The 13,919-nt window shown below is 37.0% G+C and overlaps 1 protein-coding gene across 4 annotated transcripts; it reads left to right on the forward strand.

The window, feature by feature from the left end:
• Positions 1-1,619: 1,619 nt before the first annotated feature.
• LOC128177731 (zinc finger protein 608-like) lies at positions 1,620-13,320 on the forward strand. 4 transcript variants are annotated; one of them, XM_052844563.1, is made up of 6 exons: positions 1,620-1,754; positions 6,754-7,319; positions 7,550-7,700; positions 8,033-8,120; positions 8,515-11,691; positions 12,140-13,320. In XM_052844563.1, exons 2-5 carry the CDS (start codon positions 6,864-6,866, stop codon positions 11,684-11,686), a joined length of 3,867 nt encoding a protein of 1,288 aa, XP_052700523.1. In that variant the 5' UTR covers positions 1,620-1,754; positions 6,754-6,863; the 3' UTR covers positions 11,687-11,691; positions 12,140-13,320. The 4 variants fall into 4 exon arrangements, with proteins under 4 accessions (XP_052700523.1, XP_052700524.1, XP_052700520.1 ...); XM_052844564.1 differs by having other exon boundaries at positions 12,143-13,320; XM_052844560.1 differs by having other exon boundaries at positions 8,515-11,678.
• Positions 13,321-13,919: the final 599 nt, after the last annotated feature.

The raw sequence follows: 13,919 nt of genomic DNA on the forward strand, positions 1-13,919 counted from the left end.
CTTGTTTGCACGCAGTCAGTGCCCGTTACAAGTACGTAGCAGGGAGGAGGGAGTGGGGCAAGGTGGGGCTACCCCAACAACTTAACAAGCAAAATAAAAACTTGCTTCGTCAAATGAATCTTCAAACACCGTTTATTGTGGGGACTGAGTCAGTCATGGATGTGTCATATCTTTAAAAAAAGTGATCTATATGTTACGATTACCTAAAATATTAAGTTGTCCATAGAAAAAAAAAGGGGGGGGGGGGGGGGTTCGTGTGAAAAAAATAATGCTCAAAAATAGATCTGTATATTATTAGATTCCACTCAATCAGCGGGAAGTTAAAAGCGCTGTTCAAATTAAATTGTCACCAGTAATCGGATTAAATGTACTATCGAGTGGCAATTACGTATAGTAGTCCCAGTACATTCATATTTTGTTATATGTTAATATGACAGATTTGGTATCTTTGTGCTATAAACGTTTCTCAATCTGCCACCTGTTCACATATAATCACATACAATTATATATATTTACGATAGAAATACATCAGTAAAAATGCATGTATATTCATAATAGACGATTAAAAAAAGGGGGGGGGGGGGTACATGTATATAAATGCAAGTATATAGTTGGTGATTCCCTGTAGACCAGAAACTGTCATATTTTTATCACGCACGATTCCATTTTTAACGTTATATACATGTATGATAAATAATAGGAGTGTAAAGGTATTTCCACTATAATCTTGATATTATCAAGACCTTTTGTGGGCGAAAAAATAAAAGTAAGCATATTAGTGGGTAATATTGCAGCTATCGCCATTTGAAGCTTCTATTAAACCATCTGATTTGCGATCAATTTTGGGAAACGACATTAAAATCAGAAACCATTGGCTTCACTGGAAGAAGTCTAGAAGATCGTTGTTTTTACTTTAGAATTCTAAATATTTCAAATGCAACTGAAGCTACTCGAGAAGAGATGAATGATTTACAGGCGCGTAGCATCGGGGGGGGGGGGGGGGGGGGAGGGGGCCTGCCACCCCCACTTTTTCTCGCAGCAACTAATTTTTTAAAATTTACATATAAAAAATTGAATGATCATGGAGTTGCCCCCCTCCCCCCCCCCCCCCCCCCCCCCCCACTTTTTTGGGAGCATGTAAAAAAATTAATATGAAAATAAGGAAATTAGGATTGAAATTGAAGTTATATACTAAGCCAAATTACGTAAGACATGTACACATATATATGTGAAATCCTTGGGAGATAACTTGTGACAGTGTTAACTCTCCCGGAGAGTTTCCTATCTGGCTTTTTCATACATACAGATGTCCCGCTGGCTTATGAGAGAGAGAGAGAGAGAGAGAGAGAGAGAGAGAGAGAGAGAGAGAGAGAGAGAGAGAGAGAGAGAGAATGAATTGTCAAACGATGTCATTTTTAAAGAACTTTTTATGCAAACTTCATACCCTATGGTAAACAAATATCTGTTCAGCCTGTTTAGTGGTTACTAATTTTGTTCTGCCCGGTAGCTATCAACGGGAAATAAATATACAATCGCCTTGATCGTTCAGAACACAAAACTCGCAATTTCATTGGCCGAGGAAAATAGCTCTTAACCAATCAGATCACCATACTGTACACTCTAGTTTAGACAGTAGGAGCTGAGACGAACAAAGAAGGCCCGATTAAAAATCGTCATCTGTCGCAATGTAGACAATGTCTGGATTAAAACGAACTCATTTCTAACAAGGGACATCTTTATTCTCTCCATCAACAGTAAGTATAATTTGTTTTTTGACCAGACTACCATGTAGTTCGTGGAAAGAAATTAGATTGGTGAAGTGTTTCCCGGCCATATCTGTGTGTGCGACTGGGGAGTACTGTTGAACTCGTAATGCACGTCCGACGGCGTTACAAGATCACAACGCAAAAATGTGGAAACTGACGACATTTTCTAGACTATGTAAGAGTGGACTTATGTTTGGTTTGTATGAAGACTGTTTCTGCAAAAGATATTGACATAAAATTAGCAGATCAAATGTGTGCGTATTAGGCCAAGCAAATGTAAATGTGTGAGGAATTTTTACAGGTCAAACAGTTCTTTAAATGGCAGTCTGTAACTCCTAACGATATGCGGATTTCTCTTTCTCTTTTTCTCTCTGTGTTATTTCAAATATGTTTATATTTAGACAGGGTTTGTTACTTTTTGTTGTTTTTTAGGTTAAGCAACCAGGTATAGTAAGTGAACAGTTGACTTTAATTGCCTATCGTTTAAATAGTGAATTAATCATGTCCTTTACCAAAAGAATGTGTTAACATACCAGAGTCGCCTAACCATGACCCACTGGGCCCTTGTACGTACGTGTGGAATACTCTCTTTTAAAAGTTGTATTTAATCTTTAAAAATGTTACGCTATAGTTTACACGGCCAACAACTGGCTCTGAATAAAGAGCAAGGATTTATAAGTTACATAGCAGATCTTTATTTGTGTGCCTGGCAGTCAAGCATACAATCCCCTCTATTTTTCACATATCAATGCAGGTGTAATGTTCTTAAAGTGGTTAAAAAGAAGAAAAAGGAAAAAGGTCCCTGTCTGGTCAATGTAATTTATTCTGTTTTCATATCTACACCTATATATGGTGGGGGGATTTAGTCCATACAGCTCTATTTAATTAGGGAATAGTGAGAATCGAATGCAAACAGATAGGATCATTATACTCATGAAATATTAATGAACAGGTCTTTTTAAAAGGAAAAAAATATTCAATTAGCGAAAATTCTTCTTTGAAATTCTGCAACAATACTTGCAGTGTTACTGTATTTTTTGATATATTACGACAAGCAATGAAAATTTTCTGTTCAGTTGTATCATTTCAAAGTCCTGATTAGAGTCATAATCATAGTACATAATTAAAAGAAATGTCAATACCTACATCAAACAACCCAAAAAGAAAAAAGGAAGAAAAGAGAAAATTCTAATTGGCTTAAAAATTGAATACTAGTATAATGATTAATTAATAAATTGCAGTTAGTTATTGTAAAACTTTTTATTAGACAATTTTTAATTAATCAATGATAATAGGCAAATTAATATTACCGGGTGTGTGAAAGAAAGAAATGCAACAAACCTTCCTTATAATTGTCACAAACTTAATAAGCAAAATCCGGAAGACATGCATTATGCCAAATTTGTTTATAGGTTCTTATTTTGGGATATCGGTACTTTACATTGAATTGAAATGAAATAACTGGTACACTAGGTATGACTAATATTTAATATTATTTCAAAAACAATGAACTCTCTTAGTATACGTATACTCAGAAATTCAACATGAATTACTACCGGTAATTGAGAGAACATTTACACACAAAATAATCTGTCTTCAGGATGTGAAAAAAAAAAATGTGGCTATTTTCATCATAGCTATTTGACAGGATGTATCATTTGAATGTCAGAAATTCATTTCTAGTCTCTTTATAGCACTGAATTGGATATTTGCATTTTTTTATATTGAGGAATAACATTGTGAAGGGGAAGGGATATAAACATTTAGTAGTATTACTGATTCGAGGGGTACTTTTGTAATCAAATAGAGATCATTCTAGGCCTGAAAAAGAAGCAATTGATTACTTGATATCGCCTTTGTAGCTTTAAATAGCCCCGATATTGGCAAGCGAAACCTGTTACTTGCGTGAAAACTTCTCGCTCACTCATTTTAAATAAACTGAGAATGCATTTGTTATCATGTACCAACCTCTGGAAATTTACAAGTAATAAGTACAAGTAATTGATTGTTGAAGAGTATGATGGAATTTTAGGGTTGAGGGGAGAGGGAGAAAGAGGTTGGGGGGGGGGGGCTCTACATGGAGGGTGAATAAGAGATTCAGGAAGATTATCTCTTAAAACATATATATTACATGGATAACAATGAGGCCAATGGTGCATTGATTTTCTTTCCCAAGTGATTGTATATGTGGCCATGCAGCTATCAAGTTATGAGGGAATTTACTACTGCATACTAAAATACATTGCTGGGGGGAAACTTAAAGCATTATCATCTGTACTGTACTTGGTAGGGATTAAGAAAGACATGTGTTGTACAGTTTGGCAGGAGTATTAAGGTTTGTGTTTTTTTCTTTTACACACCTCTATGAATAAGTCTGAAGGCAGTGCCAGTTATGTGTGTAAATAGCCTTAAAATGATGTTAAGTGATATAATCTTTACCTGTGTAGAATGAAACTCGATAAATAAAGCTTTAGGTCATGCCAGATAATTACACCAGGCGTAGTCGTACATGTGTACACACAGAGGCGTGTACCATGCTTCAGTTCTCTTGATACTTCTTGAGGACGCGCTTTGTGTGTGTACAGTGTATGAATTACAACCGATAGTCAAATTGTGGGATCTTAGAGTAGCACTAGCACAGTCAGTTGTTCCGCGGTAGGAAGTTGGTATGAAGTACACGCATCATGACATATTGTATGTCAGTTCTATATCAAGTACCTTGTTGGTATAACATGTCATGTACATAGCTTTCATATAGAGGTAAATATTTATTTATTACATCAGCGTTATGAAAAACTTAAGTTCATTATCATGTGATCATCAAATAATTCTTCAATTTGTTGATTTAAAGGCAAAGCATTTGATCATTAATCTCGATCAGCAGTTGTTTTTGATGAAGTGACAAATTTTTTAAAATGTTTAAATGCATTACACAGAGATAGCTTATGTACTCCCACGATTACCAGAGAAGATTTTACTTAGTCATGTTAACGACAAATTTACTGGAAATGTGATGCCCGATGTGTTATGGTAGTTGAGCTTTAGTTTACCTGGCATGAAAAGCAGTTTAATAATCTCTTTAACACAAACAACCCGTCTACTTCATACACACAGCGTTTTTGTTTGTCTTAGTATTTATTATAACGCTGCGCTTATATATACTCTACAGATGATATTTAGAATAGTGACCAGACCTCTTCTTATTTCCACCACTGAGATGATAAAATTGATATGGGTACACAGTGAATGATCTAGCAAGTAATTAGCCTTCCAACATTATGATTAATTTTGATCAGTTATTTGATGTATTCTGAGAAACGACATCCCTAATCCTTTGTACACAGAATATGGTACATTACATCCAGGGCATTTATTCTATGATGTCAAGTGGTATGTATTTTCCAGGTAATCGGCTCTGTCAAATTGACAACAGGGGTACAAGTTCCCCATTGCAGATTTGTTGTTGATCAAGTTCACAGCATCAAAAAGTCACACAAGGTCATTTCCCTCTCAAGAGAGGAGTGCAGTTTTTTTAAAGGAAAAAATTGGTTTTCTGAAGAAAAGAGATTTGTTTTCTCTCAATTTTTTTTCCTTCAGTTTCTTTCAATTTTTACATGTAATTACCTCAGGCTATTCACACTTTTTATGAATGATTTTAATACATGTATATATTTAAATCTTTATTATTGCAATAATCTTCAAGCAGGTTGTTAATTTGAGACAGCAATTACCAGTAAAGGTGTCATGTGTGGATAATTATGCTATCTACTCAAGTTGAATGTGGTGGTTTTTAAGAAGTTGTCAAAATTCTTCATGATGGTTGTAGAATTGATCAAGTCATAGATTAAAGACTGTGCCAGAAATTTAATTTAAAGCTGCATGGTCCAATTTTATTGCTATTACAGTATCAAATGATTTTATATACAGACCATTATCTTAAAAAGTTATAGACTTTCGCCTATTTACACTTGCAGAATCGGTTTCATTTCAAAGTTAGAAATATTCAAAGTACCCGGTAAATAAAATAATTTCTTTATGGACATACAAAAAAACCCAAACCAAACTGCATCATGGAAATGTTTAGAAAATAGAACTGTTTGGTTCAACATCAGTGGCGAATTTTAATTTGAGGCAAATAAACGTGCTGTCACAAATTTTGTACATCATTTTTTCTTTAAAATATGACTGAATTGACCAGGAAAACTACTGCATTATCTTTTATTATACACATCTTAGAATAACCATGGTTTAATAGCGGTCCCAAAATTTTTATATAAAATCTGACCAAGCAGGTTTTAAAAAATCCTTCAATGATCATAGACTTACCTTAATATAAATCATATTCATGTATATTGTTAATGATTGTCGTTGAAAATATTACGTTTAGTCTCAAGGCGACCGACTTCTTTTGTGCCATAATTAAGCTTCATGCAAAGTCAGGATTCTGCTCTGGGTGTGTCCATTTTAAACTATCTTTGGGTAAATACATGTGTTTAGTTTGGGAGTGGTTTTCTATTTTCTAGCTCTTCCTTGCAGTACATGTAGTGACTTTCTGTGTGACAATATGTGTGAGGAGTGGGTAGTGGGGACATGAGGAACAAAGTCTGGTTTTAATTACATGTATTATGTTTCTAAGATCTTTCAAAATAACTTATTGTTTTCAAACCAGAGTTGATTCTTTGTATTACATGTGTATTGAAAAATTTACTTACAATGTAATGTAATGATGACTGTTATAATATGAATCATATAAACTGTGAATAGTTTAAGTATATTGTCAATAAGTCATGGAGTACATATAGTATATCATTTAAATTGTTTTCAAATCAAAAGGTACTCTGCATCATTATATTGTTTAGAGCACTTTGCTAATTTACACAAAATATAGGTAGGGTAAGTCGTCTTGTCTGTTGGGAGCTTTAACATTTAGAAATGACATTTTTACAAGGCTATACACTTGATAACCTAAAACTTTCATTCATTGCAGATTTGATTTGTGCTGTGGAAATTGAAAGCAGATCTTAGATGGATGAAGGACACACCCGGGGAAAGATTTCCACCCAGTTCTCCCTGGGACTGTAACTTCCCTCGAGAACGATGAGTGCTGAGCACCAAGCCACCGTTGATAAAGGCTTGAGAATGAAAATAACCAAACGCACAAATAAAAACTCAGCAGCCATGAAAAACGAAGGAAAAACGGAATCTCAGAAAGGGGGGGATCAGAAGAACTCTCAGGGTGATAGAGGAGAAGGGGGAGCAAGTGGTGGCACGGCCAACGGGGGGACAGGTAAAGCTAACCCAACCGGGGAGAAATCCCCCAAAGTGAAGGGTGTTCACAAAAAGGACAGGGGGAAGGAATCCAAGGGAGGCAAATCCAGTGAAGGGGGGACAACTGGGTTAGCCTCAGTGAGTGCATCACTAGATAATGCTTTTTCTCAAGTTTCACTGGAACCAAAACTAGGGGAAACCGCTGATCCATATGAGTTCAATGCCAAAGTTGAGGATGGCATCAGTATTCCTGTAAAAAGCAAAGGAAAGGGAGACAAAGAGAAGGTAGGTTTGTTGTGATTAAATGGATCTCAACTAACCATTGTAAACTTACTTTGACTAATTAATATATATGCAAGTCAAATACTGGCACATGTATCTTCAAACAAATGTCAAAAGATTGAATTGATTTCTGATTTGTCTTTACCAGTATATTGACTTTTTTTTTTCAATTTGTCAGCTATTAAGCATGATTGTGTATTTTTCGCCAAATGATTATCACTGATCCGTTTCAGGGTGAGGGTAGCAGCGATGGGGTGTCTGACCAGTGTGTTGGTACGGATACTTGCTCTGTTGCCACGGAAACAGAACCAGACTGTTTGGGTCCCTGTGAACCAGGTACACATGTCAACCTGGACGGCATTGTGTGGCAGGAGACAGAGAATGGTACATTATATCAGGTCAAAGCTGGCAGTGTATATGTGTGTGGTGGGGGGGGGGGGGGGTGCACAAAGCCAGGTCTGATTTTGTAGAGGCTGAATCAGTGTATGATTATCTGGTGTTTGTTCTCACAAGGCAAATGTTCCAGGATAATTTTGGAAATGCATGTGTAAAATTAAAATTGCCTAGGATATGGGCACAATTTAATTTATGGTCCTGGAATTGGATATTTTGTGAATGAGTATCTCACAATCTCTTATTTTAATGATGATTTTAATATTTCATTTCAATACAGTTACATTGTATGTTCTTACAACATTTGTACTATTCTTTTGTAGGTGTCTTGGTTGTAAATGTCACATGGAGAGGCAAAACCTATGTGGGAACACTGTTGGATGCCACGAAGCATGACTGGGCGCCTCCAAGGTACTAACAACTTGGTTTAGAACTGCACCCTGTATCAGTTTGGTGTAAAAAGAACAATGTATTCTATTTACAACTGATGCTTTATATTCATGTTTACACTAATAAAAATTCATTGGGATTTTTGTATCCTTGTATGTTAATAATTATGAAATTTTATGAATGATTGACGTTTTTGGTGATCATTTTCAATCAAACATGTTTCTATATGAATTACAAAGGAAATTGATACTTGGAAAAATATTATCCATGGATAAATGGGTTTTGTTCATTGCTATTAAACCAGCATTTAGAGAATGAAAAATGTTTAAACATCTGTATTGTAGTATTTACATCTGTGAACTGAACCAGTGGAAACTATTCCAATTGTATAATTTTGAATTCTTTTGTTTTTCAGACCAAACTGTGAATCGCCAGTGAGTGACTTTGAGACAAGGACCCCGAAAGGCAGAGGGGCCAAGAGGGGTCGTGGTAATTCTACAGGGACCCCAGTTAATGAAAAACTTATGGAAGGGAGGAAACTGCGTAAAGGCAGACGGGGGAGCGCATTCACAGCCCCACCCAGCCCTGCCAAATCGGACATCTCAACTCCAAGTTCTGGCGTGAAACGTAAGGGACGCCCAACAGACATAGATTTATCTGGGGAAAAGTCCAACAAGAGGAGTAGGTCTTGTTCCCGTGGAAATTCAGGCGAGGCCGAGAGTCCGTTGTCTGGACTACTGGAATGTCCTGAACCCTCATGTAATAAAAAGTATCGAAATCCAAACGGTCTCCGATACCATCAGTCTCACGCTCATTCCTCTGTGGGAAGTGGGGCGGACCTTGACGATGAATCGCGAGACATGATGGATAACGAGGATTCCAATCTGGATGATCTGGATAGTAACCTTGGTGATAACAACTGTGATGTAAATTCTAGTGCTATAAATAATGACCTCAATCCACTGGAAATGGAGGAGGAAAGTAACTGTAGTATCAAAAGAGTAGAAGATGAACTGTCTCGTGATGGTAGTGCAAATAAGACCGAAACAGAAGAGACCGATAGTGCTACTGTGACTCAAGTTCCTGTTAAACCAATCAAAAAGGACATCATAAGCGTGGCTCCACACATACAACCCACACCTACAGTGGCTGTGGCAACAGCCACTCCTTTCCATGTCGCATCTACACAACAGGTTTCACCGAGTTTTGGGAACACACTTTCACAATCAAAATCTGTGTCAACTGGCTTAGTAACCCCAATCTCTGCTACCATAGTAACAGGCACTCCTATACAGGCCTCCTTGCCAATGAACGATCAAATGGCAAAGCCGCTCATCAGACCAAAGACTGGAACTGGTCATCCCCGTCCTATCATGCCTTCAAATTTCATTGCCTTGACAACTAACACGGCTCACAGTAGTTTGTCGCCAGTGACAACACATGTTCCAAGCACAACACAACTGAAGCCAATTCAACCAAAGCCAACTGTAATGGGAGAAACGCCACCTGCTAGCACTGTTCTCCTTGGCCTCAACAAAGAAAGGAAACAGAAACCAAAGAAGAAAGCCAAGGATTCCGTGTCATCACCAATATCCTCTACATCAGCAATATCATCTACAACTACACCTACCTCATCCTCACCTTTTGGGCCAAGTCACAAAAAGTCTCTAGGGAAGTTAGATGGTGGCAAGCATGAACCTCAAGGTGTAATAAAAGTAGCCCCTATCATAGCTAAGCCACTCGAGATAAAGACAGAGAAAAGTGACCCTGAGCCTATTCGACCTCTTGGTGCTAATGTGGGAGTGATTCAAGCTCAGGTTCATCCAATGAAAGGAATCGACCTGTCATCCAGGAATTCTGAATCATCCCCAAGTGTTTTAAAAGTGACACCCTCTCTTCATGTTTCTGAAAGCAATAAGAGTATGTCAGAAAATGTGCAAAGTCCGGCATACTCAGACATCTCTGATGCAAATGACGGGGGATCACCAGGTCCCCCGCCCACTAGTGATAGCCCACAAATCAGAATCGAGGATCAAGTGCCAATCAACAAGTCGAAAGACTTGCCTGCTGATGGAAATTCTGCGTACAGCATGTATGGACAGTACTACTCCCAACCGAATTACATGTTACAAAATCTCTCTCCTTCAGCCCACAGTCCATCAGGCTCACAAAAACCTCCTAGTTCTGGATTAAACAAAGACCATACAGGAGATTCTATGCAATCCTCGAGTACGGATGCACCCCGAAAAATAAAGGAGGAGGTGAAAGACGACAAGAGAGATGGCGGTGAGGCAGGAAAGATGGAGCCTGTGCGTCCGTACTCTCAGTCCGATTACCATCAGCTTCAGCAACAAAAATGGATGCATATGTATTACATGCAAGGTATGCCCCAACAGTATCCTTACATGCCTAACTATGGACCAATGATGGATCCAGCTTACCACATGCATATGATGCAGACAGACCAAATGTATAGGCAGAATTTTGAGAAGATGATGGATGACCCACGCAGGATGGCAGAGTACATGAATGGTAGAGACTACAAACCAAAGTCAGATGATGGAGGCCCAAGGTCATCGTCCGCAGGGCCATCTAGCTCTGAAGGTCACAAGAATAATTTGGACAACAGAGAAGAAACTTCTGATGAGAGAGCACGAGACAAACAGAACGAGAATCACCAGATAATGAGAGAGAACCATGATCTCAAGACACAAATGGATAGAAATCGAGGGGAGCCTCCTTCTGGTAATGACAGGGTTCACCCAAGACTGACCGAGGAACAACAGAGGCGACAGGCCATGTTCCAACAACAAAAACACATTGAACAGCAAAAGCGTGAGGAACAAAGACGATCAGAAGTGAAGACTGAAAAAATCAGTGACTCTAAACGAGATGAAACCCCAAAACGGGAAAGTGAATCAAAGACAAAACTAGAAAATTCTCGTGGATTTGACGAGAAAAGCAGGGGACAATCATCGATGGATAAATCAAGAATTACAGACACTCCAAAATCAAAAATAGGAATCATGGGTAAAGACTCCAGGCCACATACCCCATCATCAACACTTCCATCTTCATCATCAGGGTATTACAATATGTACCATAACCAATTCATGCAGTCTCCACCCTACGGGCATGTACAGTTTGACCCCTCACATCCCATGTATCAGAGAGGCATTAACCCCAGCATGATGTACCCTGCGGGGGGCTACATCCAACACCCCTCACAGCTGGGCTACAGGATGGGTGAGGATTCTCTGGACAAGGACCCAGCTAAACCAAAAGTGCCATTGGAACCAGACGTCAAAGTCCCTCCAGAAACTACCCATAATGCTTTGTACCATTCAGGAAGTAGTCATAAAATTCATGAGCTTCAGGAAAAAGGACGTCGCAGTCCTCACCGGGCCTCTCCGGTGCTGGGAAAGTCCGACAGTACTGTCGCTGTGCCTCCCGTGTCTCTTTCAGGGTCCGTTGATAAAGGACGGGAGTTCAGCAAGTCTCCACCCACCCAAAGGCATGTTCACACCCACCATCACACTCATGTTGTAGAGGCAGCCTATCCTATGTATCCATACACAGGTAACTAAAAAAAGTACGATTCACTTTTTTATATTTTTTAATAAGTATTTGATGCATTTACTTTCATTAAATGGAACTTTAATTTTAAAAGAAATGAAGTCTTGTTGCATTTTCAAAATTTGTCACTAGAATTTGGATATGAAAAAAATGATTGTAATTTGTTTATGAAGTTCTGTACAATATTTGGCCTTAAAATTTAGAAGAAAAAAATTTATTGAATATGTTGATTTAACGTATGTATTTATATTTGGATAGCAAGAAACATTAAATTGGAATGATGATTTAATGTACAAATTTTGGCCTTGAAATTGGGATTATATGAAAGTTATTGAAATATGTATATATACACGTTGATATAATGTAATGTAGGCCTTTAAATTTGGAATATAAAGTATTACTGTATTAATGTATTAAATTTTTAATAGAGAGAATTATTTGATATATTTGTTATTTTATTTTAGCAGGTATTCTTCCTGGACCAGTCAGCCAGTCATCCACACCATCCTCCAGTTTAAGTCATCCTTCGTATCCACCCTCCAAGTAGTCCTCCTGTTGACCCCCTCCCCCCACATAGTCTGTTTCAACTAGTCACCTTACAACAAGTAGTTCAGCCTAGTCAACAGTTATCTTCCCCTGAACATCTCACAACAGCAGCAGTTATCTTTTCTTGAACTCGGAATTCAATTTTATTTTCTGCAATCATTTGAAGTATCAACGTGAACAGATTAACAAGTGTGTTTTCACTTGTTGTCTTATCAGTGTTATTTGTGTTCAGTTGTATTTTATGTGCTAGTGTCAAATCGAAGAAAATAAAATATGTTTCAATGGATATGCTAGCACTATATAGACACTTGTGTAGGTTTTCCAATTTTGAATGTAGGATCAACAAGAATTTTTAAAAAAATTCTTCTAGAAAGTATTGTATATTAAACTTTCAAAACACTTTAATTATATAAAACATTTGTGAAAATTTTGCACAGATTTTGAATCTTTTCACCCGAGTTTAAATCAATTATAGACAAGTTCCTTGATTGCTATACATATATCTTTATATGAAGATGCCTAGTATGATACAATACAGATATTTTTCATAACTATGTGCTAATAGAAGTAGCCAATATGACAGTATTATCACATTCTGAAATGTTGATTACATGTGTATACTTGTGAATCAATGTGGATAATCGAAAGTTGGTTTTTTTTTTCCTCACCAATCATACACACCACATTCTGACAATGTAATAGTTTTCAACAAAGTTTGTGGCTGCAATATACACATCACATTTGAATGTGATTTTCTTTTTTACAATCTTAATATTGTATATTCCTGTTGACTTGGGATCGTTATTTGACTTTTGTCCAGTGAGGGGTGTATTGTACGTGTACCGAGTAGTAGCAAATTCACTGCGAGTGAGACGAGAGCATGAATGAATGTGCAAGTTTGATAAGAATGGCTCTAAATATATATACAAATTTTGGAATTTTCCAAAAATGTGTTTGTGAGAATTTTTATATATGTAATCACTAGCTTGTACAGGATATGTTGATAGATTTTATTACAAAGAAACTGCAGCTTGCAGTTTAGCATCAGGGCATCTGTGAACCCTGTTTTATATATTGAATAAATTTTTCTGTAAAAATATTCCTGTTATGCTTGTCTATAAATTTGAGTTGCTTCCCTTTCTGTTGGGAAGAAAATGTTGACCAAATCCAGTACGATAACAACATGGTTGTTCGGAGCAATATTTTACTGTAACTTAACCGTGAACAGACTTTTCAAATTTTTCCTGTCAGAATAGTTTCCCCTACATTTACCACAAGTATCTATTTTCAAATTTATAATGTGCTCACACAGAAATTAAGGATCGATGGACAGCAATGTGGCATCACTCTTTAAAAAAATTAAGCACTTTGAAAAGTTTTTTCAAATCGCATTATATTTGGGACAAAATGAGCACACTCTGAAAAAAATTTTCAAGTCATGATGTGTGTACATTAACATTTTTTTTTATCATCATTACACTTGATTCGTTGACTATAAATCACAAAATATTGTCTTTGTTTTTAACCGACTTCGTTTAATTCAGATAGTGTTTATATTTCTTTGTAAACATTGTTCAAAGATACAGTGCAATTACCAAAATAATATACAGATTGATTTCTTCAAGAATGCATCTGCATCTTTCCTTCTAAAACATCATATTCCAAACATACCTGTATATCTTTCTATAACTTGCATAA

This window comes from Crassostrea angulata, chromosome 3 (assembly GCF_025612915.1).
Source record: "Crassostrea angulata isolate pt1a10 chromosome 3, ASM2561291v2, whole genome shotgun sequence".
NCBI classification, from domain to species: domain Eukaryota; kingdom Metazoa; phylum Mollusca; class Bivalvia; order Ostreida; family Ostreidae; genus Magallana; species Magallana angulata.

What these genes read in the sequence shown, in the direction of transcription:
- LOC128177731 (XM_052844560.1), top strand. Translation starts at nt 6,864, where the DNA reads ATGAGTGCTGAGCACCAAGCCACCGTTGATAAAGGCTTGAGAATGAAA. An exon ending in CATGACTGGGCGCCTCCAAG is followed by an intron (nt 8,121 to 8,514) that starts GTACTAACAACT and finishes TTTGTTTTTCAG; the next exon opens with ACCAAACTGTGAATCGCCAG. An exon ending in TCCTATGTATCCATACACAG is followed by an intron (nt 11,679 to 12,139) that starts GTAACTAAAAAA and finishes ATTTTATTTTAG; the next exon opens with CAGGTATTCTTCCTGGACCA.